Raw genomic sequence first — 25,758 nt, 5'->3', positions numbered from 1 at the left:
CACTTGTACGACGACGCCGGAGGTATTTTGGAGCATAGCAGCGACCTTAGGTCGCGCGCGGGCCGTAGAATCGACGTCTACGAGCCCTCGCTTGAGTGACACGCGCACTAGATACAGATTCTTCGCCTTATCGGCCACGGATTTCACCTTTACTCGGCGAGGGAGCCGGACATTTCTCCAACAGTGCTAGGATGTTTTCCTACCCTTGCTCCGGGGATCCTGCAATGTTCATGCGGTGGGAAGTCGTTGCCCCATTTTCACACGTGCTCAGTCGTGCAGGGGCTGCTCGGCTGCGCTGGGGCTGCTCCGCAGTGCCAGGCTCTTTGCTCTGGGGATATGGTGATAGTTCAGGCGGTGGAAAGTCGTTGCGCCATTTTCACACGTGCAGGGGCTGCTCTGCTGCGCTGGGGCTGCTCCGCAGTGCCAGGCTCTTTGCTCCGGGGATATGGTGATAGTTCAGGCGGTGGGAAGTCGTTGCGCCATTTTCACACGTGATCAGTCGTGCCGGGGCTATGTTTCAGATGTTCAGAGTTGCTCGTTTCTGGCCGCCATCTGCTTCCATCGGGCACTATGTGGCTTATTCAAGCCTGCATTCTAATTCCACTTGGGCCGAAGACGGTGTTCCTTTGGGGGGAGAGTTGATTTCTTCTATTGTTTCATACTTGAGTCATTCTACCCAAAAAAGGCTTCTCTCTTTCTCCGCTTCTTCCAGGCCTCTCTCTTCTTCCGACCGCGTCTCTCTATGGCTACCCGAGCAAGTGGCGGGAAGGAGAAAAAAATGATCTCTCTCCAGATAGGCTGGGAGAAAAACGGGTTTTCATTCGATGCGCTGTATGGTGCTGACATCTAGGTCTGGTGCATGGAGTTAATTGATTTCCAGTATGAGGTATTATTTGAAATTGTGACAAGTTTTGTTGTCACATTTATCCCCCCCTTAAAAGCAAAAAAATAGGCGTGTTACACTGTCAACATGGTAGGCACATCCTACGAGCTCGTCGCATTGGTGACATACATGTTAAATGAAAAATTCTTGAATAAAACTGAATGTATACATATAATAGAAAAACAAATACAAAATTTTCATATGATGCAGCAACTCATATTTTGCTATTGATAAGATTCGGTCATCAACTCATGAGGAATACTAAAAGCGTTGGGTTGCGAAATTATGTCGTTTGTTTAAAATGTCCCGATTGCACGTATCAACTTTAGCCAACATTACTGCACAAAACCTTATGGTCGAGAGAGAAGAAAAATAAAAGGAAAAAAAAAATTTGTTGCTGAATTACAACATTTTTTTTTTTTTTTTGTTATATTCCTGATCAGTCAAACACGGAACCAGCCAGCTATCAAACCGAAGGAAAATGTAATTTTGGCCAAAAATTACATTTACAGGAAAACAAATTTTGGTATTTTCCTCACTTTTTCTTCCCTATACCAGAGTGCAGCAATAAGGACATGACACGGCGAAGGGAACACAAAGATCAAAGCAAATTAGTGCTGCAAATTTGGACGCAATTCATGAATGGGGATTAATTTGCTCACATGTACTTTCATTTCTTTATCATCTTTTTGAATGATATAATTATCATTTCTGATTGTACGTGTTATCTCATAGGGCCCTGAATTTTTACTGCCTAATGCAGTTGAGCCATGGAAGTTCTTTAAATATACTTTGTCCCCTAATTTGAAAATAGGCTTTTTCCTGCCTTTGATTTGTTTGTTTGCAGTTTCGAAGTATCCTTGCTCATTTTCCTGCACAATTTTTTTTGCTTCAGCAAAGTGTTCATTTAACTTTTTTATGTACACAGAATGACTTTCGACCGTTTGGGGTTGTTCAAAATTGCTGAATGGCATATTCAGTTTTCTCCCCAAAAACAATTCAGCAGGAGCAAACTGTGTGACTGCATGGACAGAATTGTTGTAATGGAGTTTAAAAAAAAGTAGTCTGTCTGGCCACTCGAATACTTTCTCAGACATTGCCGAGAGACTCTGTTTTAAAGACAAGTGTATTCGTTCAATCAAGCCATTTGATTCCGGATGATATATAGAGGATTTTCTGTGATTAATTTGCAAATTTTGTAAATAATCCTCGAATTCTTTAGAGCGAAAATTTGGACCGTTGTCAGATAACAAAATTTTGCATAGACCAAATCGGGAAAAGTAACCATTCATAGCCTTTATTATGGCAGGGGTTTTGATGTTTTGTAAAGGGATTGCCTCCAAATGCCTAGAATAGTGGTCGACAATTGTTAGGATGTAATTCTTATTGTCATAGCTACGAGGCAGAGGCCCAACACAGTCGATTGCTAAGATCTCATTTGGGGCCAAATGACTCTTTGGAATCAATGCACATTTTGTTTTTGTGCTTCTAGACTTATTTTCCAGACATTTAGAACAGTTGTCACAAAAACTCTTAGTATCCGAAAACATCCCTGCCCAAAAAAATTTTTGATAAAGAAAATCATACGTCTTTTTGACACCGAAGTGTGGTGCATGTGCATTTTCTAAGCAAGTTGTTATAAGTGAGCGCGGAATTAAGATTTTATTATGAATTGATTTATTTTTTCCCTTTGGGTTTGTATGTTTGATCATGACAACATTGGTGTGTGAGTCGACAAAATAGGGTTCCTTAGGGGTCAGAGTGTTGTTTTGAATTTTTTGTAAGATACCAGATACAAAAGTATCCCTTTCCTGATGCTGCCTTATGATTTCATGTGTGATATGATTTTTTAATGCAAAGACATTTATGTTATTTATTTTTACAGTGTCGTCAATGCATCTGGTCAAATAATCACTTGGGTTTCTGAAACCGAGCAGATGTGAAATTTTGTAATCAAAAGGCTGCAGGTATAATAACCAACGTGCAACAATGTCAGGTTGTTTTTCTAACTTCAGATGATACGTTAGTGCCTTTGCATCGGTTAAAATTGTAAAGGGTTTTGCATACAAATTTTCATGAAAATGTTTTACGGATGCAAAAATTGCCAAGAGTTCACGCCTAATTGAAGGATAACGGGATTCAGCACCTGACAATTTTCTTGAGTAAAATTCAATGGGATAGAATTTTCCCTTATCCTTTTGCATTAATATGCCACATATTGCCTGCTGAGAAGCATCAGTCACAAGATACAATTCCTCATTAGGGTTCAAATTTCTTAATACAGGCTTCTTGAGTATTGTGTCCTGCAATGTGTCGAAGGCATTTTGACATTCAGAGTTCCAAATAAAAGGTGTGTTTTTTTTTGGTTAGATTGGTTAAAGGTTCAATTACTTTTGAAAAATTAAAAATCATATGCCGAAAATAATTCACCATTCCCAGAAATGATTGAAGGGTTTGAAGATCTTTGGGTTTGGGAAAAGACAAAATCTTATTGATGTTTTCCTCCGATGGAGAATACCCATGTTTATCAAGGGTGTAGCCCAAGTACACAATTTTGTTTTTGCATATTTGCATTTTAGCAGGGTCTAATGTCAAGTTGAATAATCTCAGTCGATGGAAAACATCACTTAACAATTTGAGCATTTCAGGGAGTGATGAAGAAGCCAATATGATATCATCCAAGAAGAATTGAACATTTTTGCCTGTCAGGCCATTTAAACATTTAGATATGGCCAAATGGAAGAAAGAAGTGGAATTTTTGGCACCGAACGGCAAGCGGCAAGGCTGGAAATTGCCAATTTCAGAGCAGAAAGCAAGTTTTTCCTTATCCTGATCCTGAAGTTTAATTTGGAAAAAGGCAGACTTAAGGTCCAAAACACAATAATAATTCTGACCAGCAATATTTTGTATGATTTCAGCAATTTTAGGAAGGCATATTTTGAAGGATTCAGTTATGCTATTTAATAACCTGTAGTCTATTACCATGCGAAATTTCAATTCTTTGGAATCTTGGTTGGGATGACTGCCTTTCCTGACAAAAAGTACAGGGAAAGTATAGGAACTAGTGCTTGGTTCGATCAACTTGGCTTCCAGGAGCTGGGCAATCTCCCTCTGAGCAAACTGTTTTGCAACTTTAGGAATGGGGTAGGGCTTTGTCTGCAAAGGAAAATTGTGAAGAAGTTTGAATTCAGGGGGTAACGGCGTCTGTCAGACCAAGTGTGGCATAACTTTTTGAAAAAACAGAGTAATTATCCATCAACAACTTCAAAACTTCCTTTCTATCATTTTCATTAAGGTGATTTAAATCAAAGTCAGACTCCTTTAATTCTTCTTTCCTCAAACTGTCAATATCCTGGGTATTTAAATTGTTGACCTGAAAAATTTGCTCCTCTGTGGGTTTCACTAAATTATTTTCATTGAAAGGTTCGAGTGTCCCAACAATTGTTTTTTTCCTGATTTTGATTTTCTTCGCAGTGTCATTCTCGATAATTGTATAAATAAAATTGTCACAGGTGGTTGTGTGAATGGAATCACTGATTCGATAACCAATTCTATTTGTTTTTGGGGTGAGCAAGACCTGTTTGTGCATCTGCATTTTTTCTGGGATTGCAAGTTTCACTACCTCAAAATTTCCTGGCAAAATAGTTATATTGTGAACAACTTTAGCATTGTATATACATTTGTCCAAATCGGTGTCATTGGGAGTCTGATTATTTTCAGGTTCAGTGTCAGGGTCAAAAAATTTGAAGTGATTATTGTCCATGATAAGCCTGTTATTGGCAGGATCAATTATCAACTTGTTTCTCTGTAAGAAATCATATCCTAATATGAACTGATAATTGTAGCCCCAGTTGTTTTGAGTGACGAAAAATAGGTTCCTGAACCATTTAGTGTCTATTTTGAAAGACAGGTTACATGTAAGGAACGGTGGAGCTGTTCAAAAGTTGAATTTTGACTGAACGGGAGACATACTCCACCTTTGCAACTTCTTTTATTTTAGATAATATGTCAGCCTGAGCTAAGCTGATGCTTGCACCTGAATCGATAAGCGCAATGTAAGTCTGTTTGCCAAATTTAATTTCAATTAATGGTAAACTGCAAGGATTTTGAGTATTACATGATGATAAAATCTGAATTTCAGAATTCTCAGCTGACTCATTGTCAATGGAAGAAATTTTAGGATGGTCCCTATTTACGTCAGATTTTAAGTTTTTTCTTTTGTTTTGAGAACTTTCTTTACTGTCATTACTAAGGGTTGCTTCTGTTTGTGGGGTTTCTGTGGGATCCCTTAGTTCTATTTTCTTATTTTTCTGCCAAAAACCCCCTTTTAGTTTAAATTCCCCCCATAGTTTGAATTTCTTTGGTAGGGTTTGAAAGGACCTCGCCTACTAGTAAAAGATCTACGACTGCCCCTATTGGTTGAATGCCCATTAAAACTGCCCCTTTGGCTGTAATTACTGCCCCTATGACTGTATAAATTTGCCCGCTGACTATACGAACTTCCCTGCTGACTAGTGTTAGTAGGGTAATGCCAACATTGGGTGGTGAGATGTGGTTTCCCACAAATATGACATGAAATTTTGTCATTTTGAAAATTTGTTGTGAAATGGGACCTAGGAATAAATTCCTGAACAGAAGGATTGGCCCAAGATGTGGTTGGTAAATTTTGTTGGCGGGTGTTATTCACCTGCACAGAATTTTCTTTGAACTGATTTAACTGATCAGTGAGAATTTTTATTTGCTTATTTGTCTCTATTTGGTTTTGAAGTAAAGTTTGAATCTCAATATTAGGGCGACAGCTTATGTTAGAAACACTATACTCATCAGAGCTAAATGCACTTTCTATATTTTTGGCAAACTTTGCCGCTTCCTCAAAATTAACTGGACCGAGTTTTTTGACTTCAATTTTGATGTCCCCCCTTAAGGCTTCTAAGAGCTTTGAATATTTTAAATTTTCCTTTAATTTCTGAATTTCAGCTGAAGGATCACTGACATCAATGTATTTAGTGGCAGCTATTTCAATTTGCTCGATTAAGTCCGAAACTGACTGATTTGGTTTCTGCCTTATATTAGAGAAATTTTCCTGCACTTGTTGAAAATTTGTTTTCACAGAGAATTTATCTATCAATAATTTTGTTAAATCATCAAAAGACTTAGCTGATACAGCACGAGGGTCGTTGATCAGGAAATCAAGTGCTTCGTTCTTTAAATTTAATTTTAAGAATATTAACTTCTTTTCGGGTGACCATTTCTCTAAGTCGGCAACATCTGATATTTGTGAAACGAAATTTCTGACACATTCATTTTCCTGGCCTGAGAAAGAGGGTAAAGCATTTGCCAAAGACATATTTGGTGAATTAAAATTGTGAGCAGCGACTGGGGATGTGGCTTGATTAACTCTGGCGAGTGATTTACTTCGTGTAAGCATAATACATGGCAAAGTGAGATTTTGACACAAATTTCAAACAAATGTTAAAAAAAAACCTTACCCCTAAAAATTGTACATATATGCAGTGAATAATCATTGCAACACTTCAAATTACATTGCAAAAAAAAAGTTCATTTCATGATGAAATATCTCAATATGTTTGATAATCAATACATATAAATACCCCTAACATAATCTATGAAATACATAAATGCAATAATTTCAAAATATCAATTCTAAAGAATTCATGCATCGTTAAATAAAAACACATCAGAATGGAATTATGGCATATCACAAAACAATGTATGAGTTGACGATCGAATGAATCAATAATTTATCACAACTTTCAAATGAAACAAAATTAAGCTCAATTAAAAATATTTTTGAATTTCTCGTGAAAATTCAATAATAATAATTATAACCCAGAAACTCAACCTTGAGATAAAAAGAAAAAAAAAAAAATTTTTTTTTTTGGAACGGCACCATATGTTATGCTGGGGTGTTGACTTACCGCCAGCAGGGCGGAGTGTTTGCGTATAGTGGTTAGTACAAGAATCTCCTGGTTACAGGAGTTAGGAGTATGAGTTAGGCTGCATCAAAAACGATTAACGTTAGGTCAGAAAAACACTTCTTTATTCTCTCTAGGAGACATTAGACATTACAACAACTCGAACTAGGTGTACACCTTAAAATGAGCATGATTGAAAATTATAGTATCCTTAGAAATTATTCCGATTAAACAAACATGGTGAAAGTAAAATGCATGCGCCTAGGGGTTAAACATGGTAAGAGAAAATATACATGAACAAAAAGGAATCAATCTCACCCACAGAGTCCAGATCAAACACTTGTACGACGACGCCGGAGGTATTTTGGAGCATAGCAGCGACCTTAGGTCGCGCGCGGGCCGTAGAATCGACGTCTACGAGCCCTCGCTTGAGTGACACGCGCACTAGATACAGATTCTTCGCCTTATCGGCCACGGATTTCACCTTTACTCGGCGAGGGAGCCGGACATTTCTCCAACAGTGCTAGGATGTTTTCCTACCCTTGCTCCGGGGATCCTGCAATGTTCATGCGGTGGGAAGTCGTTGCGCCATTTTCACACGTGCTCAGTCGTGCAGGGGCTGCTCGGCTGCGCTGGGGCTGCTCCGCAGTGCCAGGCTCTTTGCTCTGGGGATATGGTGATAGTTCAGGCGGTGGAAAGTCGTTGCGCCATTTTCACACGTGCAGGGGCTGCTCTGCTGCGCTGGGGCTGCTCCGCAGTGCCAGGCTCTTTGCTCCGGGGATATGGTGATAGTTCAGGCGGTGGGAAGTCGTTGCGCCATTTTCACACGTGATCAGTCGTGCCGGGGCTATGTTTCAGATGTTCAGAGTTGCTCGTTTCTGGCCGCCATCTGCTTCCATCGGGCACTATGTGGCTTATTCAAGCCTGCATTCTAATTCCACTTGGGCCGAAGACGGTGTTCCTTTGGGGGGAGAGTTGATTTCTTCTATTGTTTCATACTTGAGTCATTCTACCCAAAAAAGGCTTCTCTCTTTCTCCGCTTCTTCCAGGCCTCTCTCTTCTTCCGACCGCGTCTCTCTATGGCTACCCGAGCAAGTGGCGGGAAGGAGAAAAAAATGATCTCTCTCCAGATAGGCTGGGAGCAAAACGGGTTTTCATTCGATGCGCTGTATGGTGCTGACATCTAGGTCTGGTGCATGGAGTTAATTGATTTCCAGTATGAGGTATTATTTGAAATTGTGACAAGTTTTGTTGTCACAGATACAACTGGGACTATTTTGATAATACTGTTGGTACAATAACATTGCTGTTGAAACAACTGTTTTAAAATGAGTAAAAACAAATAAAGATCATAAAAAATTAAAAACGCCATTATTTTTCCTTGCACACATTTCTAATTTTATTTCTGTTATAGGATCCACATCATGAGTTAAAAGAAAAAAATGTCTTGATAGCAAAAAGTACAGAAGAAGAGTGTGCCAAAGATTTAGGAATTGAAGTGGATGTGTTTAAAAATGCCTTACATAAAGCAAGAAAAGCTTTGTTTGAAGTGCGGCAAAAAAGGCCAAGACCTCATATGGATGATAAATTTGTGACTTCTTGGAATGGTATGATTTATTGCTGTGAATATTTTCATCATAAGTCTTATTTAAAAAAATTAGCATTCATAATTGTCATTTTTGAAAATATTTCGGTTGACGACACTGTAGTAAATTATACTTAAGGTATAAACTTTAACAACAGGAATTTCAAAGTTTACATATATTTCGAGTTGCAAGCAATTCCTTTTTTAAAGAAGAAAAGTTTTGAGTTCCAGACTGTAAGCAACATTCATACATTAACATTACTTACCTGCTTAGAAGCTGGTAATTTATTTTATGATGATCAATTATTTTCCCCTCATAAATACTGTAAAATCACTGCAAATTCTGTTTGTTTTTTGTGAAAACTTGTTGCAGTTAAAACTAAACTGATCAGGTAAACAGCATTTTAATATGTAGTATGATTCAAAAGTTTGGGGACACATAGTATAAAACCTTATCCTAAATAGTTCACATCACCAAAGCACATCCACCTTCAAAATAGTCAAAAACCTGAGTGGCTATGCACTTCTGCCAACAGTCCTATAACTTTTGGAAGTACTCCTGAAAGCAATTTTTCGTAACCTCCTGTAAGGCCTACTGGAATGCAGCATTAACTTCATCTGACGAAAGAAAGCAGTGTCCCTGCAAATGTTTTTCAACTGCTAGGAATAGGTAAAAGTCACATGGGGCCAAGTCTGACAAAACATGGTGTTATTTGTTTGACATCCAATTGAATTGTGCATCCTCAACATGGAAGTTGCCCTCTTCACCATGATGAAGTTAATGCTGCATTGCAGGAGGTCTTACAGGAGATTGCGAAAAATGGCTTCCAGGAGTGCTTCCAAAAGTTATACGAACGTTGGCAGAAGTGCATAGTCGCTCAAGGTTCAAGGTGACTATTTTGAAGGTGGATGTGCTTTGGTGGTGTGAACCATTCAAGGTACGATTTTATACAACTTGTCCTCAAAATTTTGGATCGTACTGCCTGTGCCAAGACTGTTTCACATTAGCATTTGATGTAATTCTGTCAGTTTTCTTAATGGTAATAGAAAATGAATGCTGTCTGCAAATTTTAGTTTCCAGACACAAATGCATCATGTTTGACACAATCGAGAACTATGTTCTAGCACAAAACTTGTATTATTTGTAGAAAATCTTCATTAGATGTTACCTAAAGAAAAAAAAAGGAAAAGATAATAGCACCAATCATGGAGTTCGACTGTACCTATTCAAAGATAGCGCCATCTGTTTGCAAATTAGGGTTTCATGTTTAAAGACGTGGTTGAAAGAGGGACTCAACCAAACCAAGCGCTGCAACTACAGACTTAAAATGCTGGGGTTACATTTATTTTATTTATTATTATTATTATGATTATTTTTTTTTAATAAAGCAATTATCAATGGTCAAAGGTTATTGCAATCCATTGAGCTCTGCATTTTTTCAAGGATCTAGACCATGACTAAAATTTTTTTTGAGGAGGGTGCCATATTGGAAATATGGCAAAACAGTGGCACACACAAGGCAAGGGTCCAGAGGGTTCGGACCCCTCCCATGACCCTTGAGTTTTTTTAATTGACTATAATCCTATATATGTGGAATGTAAAATAATTCCATGCAAAGGTAACAATTTCAGATTCAATACAGGGAAAAAAAAACTATTTTCTCTCTTTCCTTCCCCAACAAAATCAAACTGTATGATAACATAAATTGTTCTAGAAGGATGAATTTGCTTTGCTGTTTTTATTTTTAACTATGAGAAAAGCAAGTATATTCATTCGTGTGCTTTCTGGTATTTTAATTATTGGCTATTCATAAATTTCTTATAACTATTTTATGCTAAGTAGTGTTATTCAATATATTTTTTAAAATGTTTTTGTTCCTGACAATCGTTAAAATCAAAAGAATAAATTTGAATGCTTGTTGGATTATGATATGAGAATGGTAGACCTTCGATCCTACACTCCCCGCCCCCTTGAGAAATTCCTGTGTGCACCACTGTGGCAGAACAATTATAAACCCTCTAAAGTTACGCTTTGTATCATTTCAAAAGGACCCCCTCCTCCTCTGGGTACAGCTTTGAAAATGTCAATTAGAAGCTGTTAAAGCTTTACTGGTGTTTCTCTGTAATGAAAATGATATTTTGACTCAGCAGTGGATCCAGAGGATACTTCATGGGGATATGATCCCTTAATTTGACCAAAGATAGCCTAAAACTATTTTTTAAACTAATTTTAAGCTACAGGATGGAGGAGAGATTCCAGATCCTCTATTTGTGCCCTAGCTCTCCCTCCCTTCTATTTTTTTTTTCTCATATAGAGATGCTCCAAAACCATCATTGGGTCAGCCATTGAATTGGCTAAATGGTATTAATTTTTTTTTTTTTTTAAATGGTGTTTTAACATCTTGAGTTAATTTGTATGTACTGATAGTTTTTCTAAAAATAGGTTTGATGATTAGTGGTTTTGCCAAAGCATCTCAAGTTCTGCAGGAGAAAGAATATGCTCAATATGCCATGGATGCAGCTCAATTTTTACATAAACACTTGTATAACCCTCAGACAGAGTGTTTATTAAGAAGTGCATACAAAGGTAGCAATGGAAGCATTGCCCAAATGTAAGCTGTAGATTGATTTCCTTTTCTTATAGCTAACTGTGCTTAGCACACATGAAAATTTATTATATTCTTTAGATTTCCAAATGTCATAGTTATGCAAGAAATGTAGAAATTTTGATCAATTAATTGATTTACTTCACCAGTTAAGAATGAAACCTCATCCAAAACCTGATGTCACATTATTCGACGATTGTTCTTTCATTTTTACTTTCTTCTATATCTAATATATAGAAGAAAGTATTGGATTCGTGCAAATTTTCGAATTTCGAATTTTGACGGATTCAAACGTTTTGAGGTGTGCTGAGTCCATTTCGACTATTTTTGGAAAATGTCTGTCTGTCTGTGTGTGTGTATGTATGTGTGTGTGTGTATGTATGTGTGTCACGTCTGTGTGTGACCAGTTTTTTGTGGCCGCTCTACAGCAAAAACTACCGCATGAAATCGAACGAAATTTGGTACACATATGTGCCCCTATGTGAACTTGTGCCCATTAGTTTTTGGCGCGAATTCCTCCAAGGGGGGTGGAGCAATGGGACGTTTTTTGAGTTATGCGTGATTGCTATTCCTCAGGAAGTAACTGGCGGAATCAAACAAAATTTGGTCCATATGTTGCCCCTAACTGGAGCAGGTGCTGATTCAATTTTGGTGTCAATAGCTCAAACGGGGGTTGAGTTATAGAACATTTTTTGTCGTGAATTGTGACTGCTATATCTCAAGAAATAACGAACGGAATCAAACAAAAATTTTTTGACAAGTAGCCCTTAGTGGGTATAAGAGCTGATTTTATTTTGGTGTCAACAGCTAAAAAGGGGGTAGCGCAATCGCCCGTTCTTTTTTTTCCATTGTGAGTGCCCTATCTCAAGAAGTAATGCTACGTTCTGGTTGAAATTTGGAATATATGTGAATCCATACGTAAACAGGCTTTGGTTCAATTTTGACTCCAATCGCTCCAAGAGGTGTTGATTTTTTTTTTTTTTTTTTTTTTGCGAATAAAAATTGTTCTATTAATGCAAAAATAAGAAAGATAAATCGTAATAGATTGTCGTCTGCGTATTTCTCGTGATTTTAATTGTATGGAAATGATCGGAAATATTATCTCAATAATTTAAAATTTTTAACTGTTGCCACTAATGTTTGTTAATAAATAAAATATTTGTTATTAATTCAAGTAAGGCTTTTAAAGTAACTTTCAATTTTCGCTCTTTGTTTTGTTTTTACAATAATTCAGACATTGGGATGGTCGTCTAGTTTTTGCGTGTGTAATTTTGTTTTTGTTAGGAATATTGCTTCCTCGTCAAGCATGGGGAGGGATCAGAAAAAGGAAAAATATAGAAGAAAGTTTCGTGATGGCCACAACATACTAGTTCGAATTGTTCTTCATATGATGAGTTTAAAATGCTTTACTTATAATTCTTGTGAAGTAAGAGCCCATTAATTTTCTTTACTAATTATTTTCAATCATAAACTTTTATATTTTTAACTCAATATGATTAGTAATCCAAAACTTGTTTTTTTTTTTCATTAGTTCCTTGTTTTGTGAATTTTCATCCAACATGATTGCAAAAAAAAAAAAAAAAAACTTATCCTGTGACTTTGGAAATACTGTGCTTCATGAAATTATAAAGAATGTAAATAGTTGTACTTTTTTCCCCTCTCTTCATGAGAAATTCACCCATGCAATTAAAAAAATAATAGCAGTAGCAGTATTCTAAGTATGAATTTTCTTCAAATAAAGCTATGTTTGGGTAGCATTCCCATCATTCTTTGAGAATACGTACAGTGACATACTGTGTTTTTGAAAAACATCATAATTTGACGGTACTGTATCTTGCAAAATGTTAGAAGATGTTGTTGATTGAATTTTTTTTTTTTAAATCAGTCGAGCACCAAGCCCTAAAATTTCAAAAAAAAAAAAAAAAAAGCATTTTTAGCATCAAATTAAGATTTTTTGATATTTTAAGTATAATGTTTGGAACTGAAGAAGGTACACATTTAAATGTATTTCTTTCAATATAAAAATGTTGTAACTCTTATTAAAAATGTTCATATGATTAAATACTTCCCCCCTGAAATTAGGAAATTTGGCATTTTACTAGTTTCTGAAATAAACTATTCAATTATGCAATGCTGCCAAAATTTTGAAAAAGTATGACGACACAGAGATGGGTGAACTGTAGGCGACTAATTTTTGTTTATCAGAAAATGATTATGTCTTTGAAAATTAAACTGAAGTTTGTGAGAATGAATATTGATTACAAAATGTTATGTAAATGAACGGATTAATTCTAAGTGTCAGACAGAACTATTTTTTGTATTTCTTATTTATTTATTCATTGGTATCATTAAGGTTTAACTTTCAGCTTACATTAGTAAAGCAAAAATATTGCAACTGATAAAAAGCATTTAGACTGCAGATAAATTTAAGAACAATGATAATATACATATAGCAATCATTCTTAGTCTCATACAAAATTATTAAAGAGCATTCCAAGTATTTGCATTTTAAGAGGGTGCAATTGCAGAGAGCGCAGTAAGATTTTCCCATCTGTCTGATCTTGAAAAAGCATTTTAAAATCAGTGCATTACAAAAAAAAAAAAAAAAATAAATCTGACAGAAGATGATATAAAATTTGGTTTTCATTTTTAAACTCATCTTCATGTATTTCAGTGGTACATAGGATTGCATCACTGATATTTCATTCTTGATTTCATGTTTAAAGTTTTTACTCATGTGTCAATCTTGCTTTTACACCTTGCTGCGCATTGAACCTGCACTATATCATTTGAAGTCATAGCCTTAAAATTATAGATATCAAAAAGTATCGTCTTGAAGAGATTAAAATATAATTTATATATTTTTTTTAGATTAACTCCCATACCAGCAGTTTTAGAGGATTATACTTTTCTTGTGAGAGGCTTGCTTGACCTTTACGAAGCATGTTATGACCCCTGGTGCTTAGAATGGGCATCTAAACTGCAAACAACACAGGACTGCCTTTTTTGGGATGCTGCTGATGGTGGATATTATAACAGTGTTTCTACAGATTCATCAATTGTCTTAAGACTTAAAGAAGGTAAAATAAATTGCAGTGAAATTCTTTATCTTAGGTAATCTATCTGTGGTTGCCTGAAAGTTACTAGAGATGATCTGTGACGTACTTTAGTGACTTGGAATTAAGAATTGTGTTGAAGTAAACTACTTTTAAATCTTTCTCATAAATTGGTACAAACTAGTCAACTCCCGATTATTGGCGGTTGGATTATCTGTGGATCTTTTCAACGTTTTATTTTCTTAACGGTCATTAAATGTTACTTAAACTAATGTTGTTTTATTAATAATGTTGTAAGATTCCGGGTTGTTGTGATCTGATCTGAGGCCAGGATTGAGGATTGGCTGATGAACGTTCATCATTGTTTCTGGTTGGCTGAAACTAGAGCTCTCTTCATTCTGGTTGGGAATTGCTGCTGGGCATCTGTCACTATTTTTTGGTAGGCTCTCGGGATAATCTGTCTAAGTGCAACATGCCAGAGTTTGTTAATCTTAATGAATAAAAATAATTTTAATCCCTAAAATAAAAAAAAATTAAATGAAATTGAAACTTCTTTAGTATAATTGTGCAGACAGTTTCCAGTCATGTACTTTTCATTGCTTTGGCTAATGACAGTATATTTATTGTAGTGTAACGTAGTTACCTTTTGTCATTCTTCACAATTAATATAACCTATTTTATTTATTTATCTTTCATCAACACTGTACACCAGTGGTTCCCAATTTTTACTTTCTTCCATATCTAATATATAGAAAAAAGTATTGGATTCGTGCAAATTTTCGAATTTCGAATTTTGACGGATTCGAACGTTTTGAGGTGTGCTGAGTTCATTTCGACTATTTTTGGAAAATGTCTGTCTGTCTGTGTGTGTGTGTATGTATGTATGTGTGTATGTATGTATGTGTGTGTGTATGTATGTGTGTGTGTATGTATGTGTGTCACGTCTGTGTGTGACCAGTTTTTTGTGGCCGCTCTACAGCAAAAACTACCGCATGAAATCGAACGAAATTTGGTACACATATGTGCCCCTATGTGAACTTGTGCCCATTGGTTTTTGGCGCGAATTCCTCCAAGGGGGGTGGAGCAATGGGACGTTTTTTGAGTTACGCGTGCTTGCTATTCCTCAGGAAGTAACAGGCGGAATCAAACAAAATTTGGTCCATATGTTGCCATTAACAGGAACAGGTGCTGATTCAATTTTGGTGTCAATAACTCAAACAGGGGTTGAGCTATAGAACGTTTTTTTGTCGTCAATTGTGACTGCTGTATCTCAAGAAATGATGAACGGAATGAAAGAAAAATTTATCGGCAAGTAGCCCTTAGTGGGTATAAGAGCTGATTTTATTTTGGTGTCAACAGCTAAAAAGGGGGTAGCGCAATCGCCCGTTCTTTTTTTCCATTGTGAGTACCCTATCTCAAGAAGTAATGCTACGTTCTGGTTGAAATTTGGAATATATGTGAATCCATACGTAAACAGGCTTTGGTTCAATTTTGACGCCAATCGCTCCAAGAGGTGTAGTTTTTTTTTTTTGCGAATAAAAATAGCTTTATTAATGCAACAATAAGAAAGATAAATCGAAATAGATTGTCGTCTGCGTATTTCTCGTGATTTTAATTGTATGGAAATGATCGGAAATATTATCTCAATGATTTAAAATTTTTAACTGTTGCCATCTTATGTTTGTTAACAAATAAAATATTTGTAATTAATTCAAGCAAGGCTTTTAAAATAACTTTCAATTTTCGCTCTTTGCTTTGCTTTTGCAATAATTCAGACATTGAGATAGTCGTCAAGTTTTTGCATGTGTAATTTTGTTTTGGTTGGGAATATTGCTTCCTCGTCAAGCATGGGGAGGGATCAGAAAAAAAAAGAAAAATATAGAAGAAAGTTTCGTGATGGCCACAACATACTAGTTTTTTTTAATTCTCTGGACCCCTTACCGATTTTTTCTTTTCTTCATGGATCCCCAACCTAAGGTGAGGACTACAATACTGTCAGACCATAACGAGAAAAGCCACTGCCGAAATGTCTGCATCTGACAACTGCTATAGTAACGAGGCGCGTCTCATTTTTCCAAGGGAAGCTTAATGTTGGAAAAACCTGTACGACTGCACAAAGGCGAGTAGCGAAATGGCACCAAAAAGCCTTCCTGCTAACCCTTGCAGAAAATGAACGAAGTCCGTTTCTATGGCAGTAGACGTGCTCAAACTTAATGACGGGAACTTTTCTCGTGAAAGCCAGACAGTAAGCAACCCGACAAATCTATGCAATCGTTTGTTTATATATTTCACACAAGATATTCTGCAATCAAATACATTAAAAATTTAGAGAATTCTTTCGTATATTTTGCTTAACATGCTTTAAAAACGTATAAAGTAGAGGAATGTATGGCAAAGTGAAATAGTTAAGGTAACTTACTAAATGAAGAAATCAGAAATTTGTTCTGAAAATTTTAGTACATAAAGAAAGAACAATATATTTTATAATAAAACTTGCATTGAAACTTTATTTTTTGTTTTTGGTAGTAAATTTGTACCTCTAGGGTGGAAATATTTTAATTTTCATTACTACTGAAGTATTTTCTATTTGATTGCTAAAGATATTTTTGATCAAATGCCTCCTTTACTATGCTATGCCAAAATGTATAATAATTCTAAGTCTTCGTGTAAAAAGGTTGGGGGGGGGGGGAGTAATAGAATGGTCAATGATGTTAATATTTCTTGACGTCAGGGTTAGATTAACGTAAGACCCAAAATGGCAGTTTTCAAGTAATTACTGCATTCTACGTAGAACATTATGCCATGTTGAGCCATAATAATGTAATTCTATCTAAAAAAGATTCTTTATGATTATTTACCAGTGCGGTGGTTGGAAAAACTACATTTTTTTGTAGCGAACTACAAATACTTTATTACAAATGTAGTTAACTACAACTACAACTACTTTTTTTCAAAATGTAGCAACTACGATCTACTTTTGAAAGGTAGTTTCTACTTTGCTACTTTTTAAAAAATAACTAAATGAAAAGCATACACATACACACCGTTTGAGAACTGAAGGAAAAAATTCAAAAGTGGTTTAAATTAATAAATTGGCTTATTTGAACGTGGAATATTACTAAGTATTATTTATTGTTCTTAAACTTTACTGAATCAATTTGTCATTACAAACATTTTTTATGATTTTTATGAACATTCGCTGCAAGACATCAAAAGTTGAAAGTTGGATTTAAAAGTTGAAACAATTCAACCTTCAAATTTTTAGTTCTTCCTGAGAGTGAGTATTTAATTAAAGAAGTACAACTTAGCTACTTGAAAATGTATATAGATGCAGACGTAATTTGATTTAACTTTTACATAGGCATACATATACATAAAATTGATTTAGAGGATGCAAAACATGTTTTAAACAAAAGAGAAAAACTTTAATTTCCATTATAGTAGTTGATTTTATAGAAACTTATATTTTGTAGGAGGTAATTAATTGATTTTGAGCTTCAAGTTACGGGTCTGGACATGGTTACCATCTCCTTTCTTATGCCACTGATAAAATGAAATAAAAATATTATTAAACACTAGAGGACCCGACAGATGTTGTTCTGTTCAAACTTTGAAAATTGAAAAGTTAAAAAATTTCAATAAACTATCAAGTGTTCGAACCGTTTTTTTGGAAAAAAAATAAGTAAAAAGAAATGATTTAAGTTGCTTGGTGTCAGAATGCGTATATTTATTACAATTTGATTTATCTAATGCCCACTGAGCAGTTGTTTTATTTACTATTTTTCCTTCATACTTGATGGTTTGTTCCTTCAGTCATACTCAAACGATAAAAAGCGTCCTCAAATATTAAGTGCAAAAAACTAACTACCCACCTAGAACAAACAGGAAATCCCGCTGCAACATCTCCACATGAAAAAGAATATAACAATCGAAGGGATATCGTTTAAAAAAATTATAAAAGTAAAAACAGTTCTTTGAATAAGGGCGAAAATCACTCATCCCCCCCCCCTCCTGTCATAAAATAAACACATTCTTCAACTAAAATGACTAAAAACCCTTTAAAAACGAAAAGCAATTCTTTGCAGTTTGAAATATTTTGCCAAATAAACAAAAAATACACTAAATTACATTAACAGTAGCTTTAAACTGTAAACAAATGATCATGCAACTCTATTGTTTAGAGCAAAGTCGCCAAGCCACCACGTTACTGTAATCCAGCCGATCAGTGAGCGAAGCCAACTCCAACCGATTAGCTGTCCAACCTTTTGAACAAAAACTTTTAAAACTTCATCTGTTGCCTTATTTGTTCTTTCCACCAAAGATAAAGATCTTCCTGGGATATTTCAATAAGTGGGAATCTGGCGATCTTTTTTCATTGGCGACATTTTTTGGCTCCAGGGCCTGAGCGAAAGGTATTTTTTGTTGCAAAGCTAAACAAAGAGAACGGAAACATCTATTTACATAGGGCTACTATACTGCCGTGTGAAAGGTAAAGGGCAGTAACTGCAGATTTTTCATTTTTCATTTTTTTGCATTTTTGTCATCTATTGTATGTTATCTTTACTGTACAAGCTCGCTTGTTTGATTTCCGCTGAAAAAAAAGGTGCGAAAAAGACGTCTGATTCCAACATTTCCCGTTCGTTAGTATTGAATTCGAAACGCGTTTCATTAAATATCTCAAAAACTCATTTCTGCAGATACTGCTGTTTACCTGCACATGGCAGTATACATAAGCAGGGTTACCAAAATAAAGTTATTAACGCCAAAAATGAGACGACCGCACCAGATTCCCAATTATCAAAATATCCCCGTTCTTCCACTGTACTGATCTTTTGTGTACAGAACTACCCTGTTGTAATTTATCTGGACAAAAATAAAATTTGTTTCGTCTTTAAATTCCACCATCTTTTCCTTTAATAATGTACTGATTAGTTTGATAATCCTTAAAGTATTCTTGACATTGGTGTCAAAACTTAGATGGATTTGAGCCGAGAAACAAATGTTGCTAGGTACGGTACTTTCTGATCATTTGGTTAGGAAAACCTGAAGCATCGATCCGGTCACATGGTTCAACCACGATGACAGAACACACGTTTTGCGTGAACCTTCCAGTACTTAACTTTAAAATATGTCTTGGGACCTAAAATTGTTGCTTTTAAGAAATGAAGGCTTCATTCTATCTCCCTCTCTGCGTTTTACCTATTATCAATTGACATATCACAGAAGGAAATTTCATTACAAAAAGCAGAGCTGGCTTTCTTACTGTCCTTTTGCAGCGGGTTAAACATTTATTTCAATTCTTGCTCAACAATAGGTTAAAATAAATATTAATCATTTGGAAGATATAACCATCCAATGTTTAAATTAATTAATTAACAAAAACGTTTCCGAATCGATCCATCGCGCTTCGAAACCATGCTTGCCACAACTTAATAACACACAAAAAATTTGATCAAAATCGGTCCAGCCGTTTAAAAGCCTTATGGTGACAAATGTACGCACAGAAGATTTTTATATATTAAGATTACAAATAACCTCAAAAACTTACAATATTTAATAATTGACTTTTATTATGTTAATATGTGAAAATTCAATCAGTAAAAAAGAAAAAAATTAGGAAGTAAGAAAAATATCCCAAACGGTACTAGTATTAAAAATCAAATATTAATGAATATCCAAAATATGAAACCTAACTAAGAATGTTTACTTTACTTCTATGTGGAATTTTAAACTGCAGTGGACTTGCGCTGCAACGAGATTCGAAAAATGCGGAAAGGCCAAATAGCTAGTTTTTCTCGAAGAAGGAATTGTGGAGCTAACAATAAGAACTTTTAGGAGCTGAATCGGGGGGCTTAAGTATTGCCTTCTTTATTGGGTACTACATTTTTGTTCCGTGAATAGACTTTTTCTTCAGCATCACTGAAAGCAGAAAAGTTCCTCACACCGTAATATTCAGTAAGTTACTGATCAGTGCTAATTCTGTATTAGATACCAGTTTGTTTGGCACTCTTGGCTTCCTTAAAAGCTTTTCCACCTCCAGCTCAGTCACTCCTATGCCGTGCTGATGAGTGCTAATAAGCATGACACTGAAGTCCTCGGCTGGAATTGACTGAGCTGGCGGTGTTTTCTCTCCGTAATATTCGAAACATCGCTTTGTTAACGTACAAATCACCACTCAGCATCTTTTTCATTCTGAATATGATGTTAATGAAACATAATTCTACATAAATGGGCTGCTTGTCTAAAGTTTGAAAATGAAAGGAAAAATAGAAAGTTTCTGTCAACTATAGAAATTTAAAGATTTTCAAAATGCTTGAACAACTAAAAATGTGTTGAATTACTGCATCTATTGTACAGCACTATTGTAGTGCTGCATTTTATTATTGCTACAAACTATACGTATTGTACTGTTTCATTTTATTCCATTCTCCCCCATTAATTATGTGCATCCCAACAGTATTTTTATGCAAGAACACAGCTTTTTCAACCGATGCGAGGAATGCATCCCTCGCCTAAGTTGATATTTGACTGTATGTGGATGACATTGATACCGAAAGCTTTTTGCTTGACGGGCAAAGTTTGCATGAAACGGAAAAATTTGCGTTATCATACATTTCTATAACACTGTAACATTTATAGTTAACCGGTCAGGGTCTAAAACATTTTAAAATGTTCATCCCTAGAACATTTTCTGCTGCCTGAAAGCACAAACGCTGCACTAAATTGGCAATTAATGCATATTCTTTTCTTTCTATGCATCTTCTATTCAAGGCGTACTTTAGACTTGCATCTGTCAGATTCGTTTAAAACCTGTTTTTTTTTAAACTTTATTTAAAAGTAGTTTTACAAAATCGCTAAAAACTACTTTTGTTTGTATCAAACTACTCCCTACTCTACTTTTTTTTTTTCAAAAATAGTATACTACACTACAAACTACTAAAACATGTAGCTACTGTATCAGCTACTTCCAACCACTCACTGTACCAGTGTTATAAGGGTGACAGTCCCTACCCTTGTATGCACAAGGCAAACGTTTTTATGCTCTCATGAAAAGTAGTGATAATGTAACTTACATTAATCTGGCATTGAGGTACAGATTTGAATTTTTTTCATTTGCCCGTGATCTTTAATAATCATTCCATGGATACTATTCTGGAACTAGTGTCCAATATTTTTAAAAAGTTTTGTTAAATCTTGCAATAGTTATTTGTATATTTGAGTTGCTAGATTAGTAAAGGCAACTGATTTTTTTCCATTCCTCTTTTAAATTTATTTCTTTTATTTTGCTGCTGAGTCATTTTAATGTATTTATAAAGATTGTCATTTATTTTTGTGCTGTGTTATTGTTTTCAGATCAAGACGGAGCTGAACCAAATCCAAATTCTGTGGCCGTATGCAATCTCCTGCGATTATCTGTCATCTTTGATGACTTGAGTTTGCAAGACAAAGCTGTGAAAATTTTGTCCTTATTCAGTCACAGGATGGTGATGTTACCTATGGCTTTACCAGAAATGCTTTGTGGACTGCTGTTTTATTCAACAAATTTCAAACAGGTATATTTTATTTATTTGTTTTTCTTAAGACATTGTGATGCTATCATACTTTAAAGCAGCAATTCTCAACCAGTGGTCCAGCCGACTAGCACGGGTTCACGAAAAAAAGGATTGACTGAGATTTTTTGCTTGTCCACTTTGAAAAAATTTTCTTACTCAAAAAGACAAAGAAAAAAGAAAAGTATTATAACGTAATGGCTTTTATATTATTGTTATAATAATAATAATATCCTTTACAACATTTTTATGCATAGTTTAATTTTTGTAATTTTCTAAGCTTTTTTACCAATCTTTATTTATTGATGCAATTATTACAAGTATTACATATCTCAACATTTAAACACTTTTTGTGATTGCTCTTTAACAGAAGTAAACTTAATTTATGTATTTCTTTATTAATTTATTGTTACTATTATTATTATTTTACAAAAAAGAAAAAGAAAAAAGCCCTGAGCTTCCAGAATCTTTTTTAATGAGTTTTTAACAGACTCTCCGAATCAATAACTTTTTGTTTTTGTTTTCACAAAAAAAAAAAAAAAAAAAGAAAGAAAAAGGAAAAAAAAGGAATAAAAAAGTTCACCAGTTCGAGGAAAAATCATTTTCTGACTGTCTGCGGGTGGAAGGTTTTATTTATTTATCTATTTTTTCAAATGGAAAAAAAAAGAGGAAAAAAGCATTTAGCATGTCCAATACAATGCTTAGCATTGTCACATTTCCATACTTAAAAAGATTCATTTATTTTCTCCAGATACTTATTGTTGGAAAGAAAGACTGTGAAGAAGCAGTTAAATTGTTAAAGACAGTTCATCGACATTTTCTTCCATTTAAAATACTTCTGCTTGTAAATGAAGAATCAAAAGCATTGCTGAAGGCAAGGTTGAAAACTTTAAAAGATGTTCAAGTAGATGAAAGTAACACTCTTGCATACATTTGTCAAAAGAATTCTTGCTCTCTTCCTGTTTCTTCATCTGAAGAAATTGAAAAATTATTGCTGGAAACTCAACCACAAACTGAAAGCTAATGATTTATTTTAGAGAGTTTTCTTCTAAAAATTTTCATATCAAAGCTGTTTTTTTTTTCTGACTACATTAGGAGCATTTTAAAAATAAATAAATAAAAATGAGGAAAATCCAACTTATGACTGATTTTAAGAGGGATGAATTCAATATTGGAGATTAGAAAGGGCAAGTATTTTTTAAATTGTGGGTGAAAAATGCAAAAGAATATAGAAATTAGATCTTTGGGTTTTTATTTCGTTTCAACATTTGATTTAATTTGAATTTTTTAGTCAGCATTTTAAAGATTTTCTATATTTAAGTGACAAACTTCCAACCAGAGTTTTGCAATATTTAGGTATGTATATATACATTTGTTAATCTGATAAGTATACATTTCATTTTGTCAATAAATGATGTTTATTTTTGTACGGTTGCATTTTTATATTCATACAATATGTTATACAAATACCACGATGTACACGTACTTGCAATATTAACCAATTTTTTCCTATTGTATAAATTAGATTGTTTAATGTAAACTGTTTGGAATTCTTAATCATTTTTCTGATGTTACAAAATTTAAAACAATAATTAAAACTCAAAGAGCACTAAAAAATAATTAAAGATTTGTTTTCCATTCCTGTTGTGCTTTTAAAATATAACTACTGCCAAAAAGAGATTTTACTGTGGTTATGATTTCTATTGTCTAGCTGTAAAATTCTAATTATACCTTTTTTCTGCTGGATCATGAAGTGGAAATTTTATCTTTCATTAATTGATAGAAATACCCTTTATTTGTTCTATAATTACTGTTTGTAAAGAAAGTTTCATTAAAACCCTTTGCTACATACAAACAATGCTTTCAATGTAGTCAATTTGTATTTTCGACAAATGATTTAGTTGTGCATAAAACACGTTATTTAATTATGCAGGTACCTCATGCATAATGTTATTTATGATTTTTTTTCTTAATTTTCACTATTAATTGTCATAGATTTTATTTTACATGAATTTATTTAATCTGCTTCTGACATTCCTCTTGTGCTTAAGGAGGTGCAATTTCTAACTGAACTTAGTTATCAGAGCTTCAAATGAATGCTAAAAGTAATGAATTTTGTGTCAAAATATTATGTGATAGTTACTATCTAGAATTCGTTTTAAATAGATTTTATGGAAAGTTTTAACTTTTAATCCTTTGTATAGAAACCTCTTTTTGTTTGTTTTTTGTAAATAATTATAGAAACAGTAGGTATATATTTATAAATATTAGGTAGTGAATTTAATTTTCATTATCAGTAGCTAGTGTAAAAATTTCATATATAAGTAAAGAATATGGGATGGTTCTAAGACCTTTTTAAATCATAGTGAAAACCATTTATGCTGAACTTATAGAGTGCAAGAAAAGTAATTGAGTTTTGAGTGCTTGGTGCTTCATAAAAAATGTTTGGGTAATTTGCTAAAACAGTTCATAATTTGACAAAATCACTTATTAGAAGTTATTTTAAGTGAATGACATGATCAAGATGCTGTAATCTTTCTCTGGAGAAATTTTAAATTATTTCCCTCTTTAAGATCCATATGCAAATTTGTGCAATTTAAAAAAAATAATGTTACATGGTTTCATATCACAATCATGAAGATGCACATTGTTGGCTTATTTTAAGATCCATATTTACATCAATTACATAATTAAAATGTGTTTGCATGTCAGCTTAAAATACAGGCTGCGGTACAGTTTGAAAGCACTGGTTTACATGATCAAACATTGCAGTTTTTACTGAATAACCAACTAACAAGTATTGCAAAATGTAATACAGCATTTTGAAAATTAGTTGTTGTTGTTTTTATGCCACTCAGGAACCCAAGCCCAAATAGAGGGACTACTCGATTTAAGGCAGAGAGGTAGGGCTTCCATTTAATCGAGCACCTATTTAGGTGGAAGTCCGATTTGGCTCAGACAACACATTGGTGAAGCACCATCTAAGGACAGTTCGATAATTTAGAATCAAATCAGAAGTCGAATAACTCCTGGCTTAGCACCCACAGAGGTATCATTTCACTTGCAGGACTTGGTGACTAGAAGCATATTTAATTTCCAACAGTCACCCTTAATCCTTAGTGGATCTCCAATCGGCTAGGATCGTACCGGAACTCTCCGGTCACGAGTCCATTGCTATACCCATCAGGCCACCAAGGACCTTTCCAATTAGTAAAATAGTTCACTCTAAACCTGTAACTTGTCTGATGAGGCAAAATATCATTTATGCAAGCTCTGAATTGTTTTTCTTTTCTTTTCAGTATCTTGCTTTAATGTTGTCCCCGACTGATGTCACAATTTGAGAGGGAGGGGTGTTGTGAAATTGTGGGAGTTGGTGAAAAGGGGCAGGCTGGAGTAACAAGAAGTATCACATCTATCATTTTGTTGAAATATGTTTATTTAATATTGCATGACATGTGACAAGGAGAGGGGGTAAAGTTTGACTCTTTGTGGGAAGAGGTGGTGGAGGGGATTGAATACGTTTCGTTTAAAAAAAACTGGACATCATTTATCGACTGCTTTATTTGTCGTTTGTTTTCCATATTCTGTGCAGTAAACTTCCGGTTATCCGCGAGTCAATCAACAATCAGAGACATATATTTTTGCAATAGAAAGCAAAGACCGAAGGCATAAAATTGTAAATTTTAATGCAATTGTTTTTGTTTTATTTATTTATTTTTTGTACTTTCTTCATCGTATATACACTTGTTCTTTATCGATGATAACTTTTGTTGTGCAAAAATACAAAACATTTTTAAAGTACTATAAATATTTTCACTGTTTGAATAAATTATTATGCATCAATACTCAGCTAAGTTTTCTAGGAAGGACAATTTTTACCATATTTGTCTCTCATTTTAGCCTTTTTCCGATTTATCCGCGGCACTTGTGCCACCCAATTCCGTGAATAATCGGGAGTTTACTGTATTCTCATTGGTTGACTTTAGTCAAACTTCTTAGAATAAGTATTGTGTTCTCCAATCGGCATGTTTTCATTTCTCATTTGGTCTTTCTTTCCTTCTCTTGTGTCTCCATCTCCTTCCTTTAAGATTTTTTCCTAGTCTGAATTTGGTAAAAATGCTATGCATATATGCATGAATTCA

At 34.6% G+C, this 25,758-nt stretch overlaps 1 protein-coding gene across 1 annotated transcript in view; it reads left to right on the top strand.

Moving 5' to 3' along the window:
* The window catches only part of LOC129220680 (spermatogenesis-associated protein 20-like), a 37,588-nt gene extending 14,948 nt beyond the window's left edge, over positions 1 to 22,640 (top strand). The window contains exons 8-12 of the mRNA XM_054855110.1: positions 8,234 to 8,426; positions 10,848 to 11,016; positions 13,882 to 14,090; positions 21,420 to 21,619; positions 22,368 to 22,640. Coding sequence (XP_054711085.1) covers positions 8,234 to 8,426; positions 10,848 to 11,016; positions 13,882 to 14,090; positions 21,420 to 21,619; positions 22,368 to 22,640 — 1,044 coding nt within the window. The remainder of the gene's footprint in view (positions 1 to 8,233; positions 8,427 to 10,847; positions 11,017 to 13,881; positions 14,091 to 21,419; positions 21,620 to 22,367) is intronic.
* Positions 22,641 to 25,758: the final 3,118 nt, after the last annotated feature.

The sequence above is a fragment of the Uloborus diversus genome, chromosome 4, assembly GCF_026930045.1.
Source record: "Uloborus diversus isolate 005 chromosome 4, Udiv.v.3.1, whole genome shotgun sequence".
Taxonomy (NCBI): Eukaryota; Metazoa; Arthropoda; class Arachnida; order Araneae; family Uloboridae; genus Uloborus; species Uloborus diversus.
This window is presented reverse-complemented; position numbering and strand designations above follow the sequence as displayed.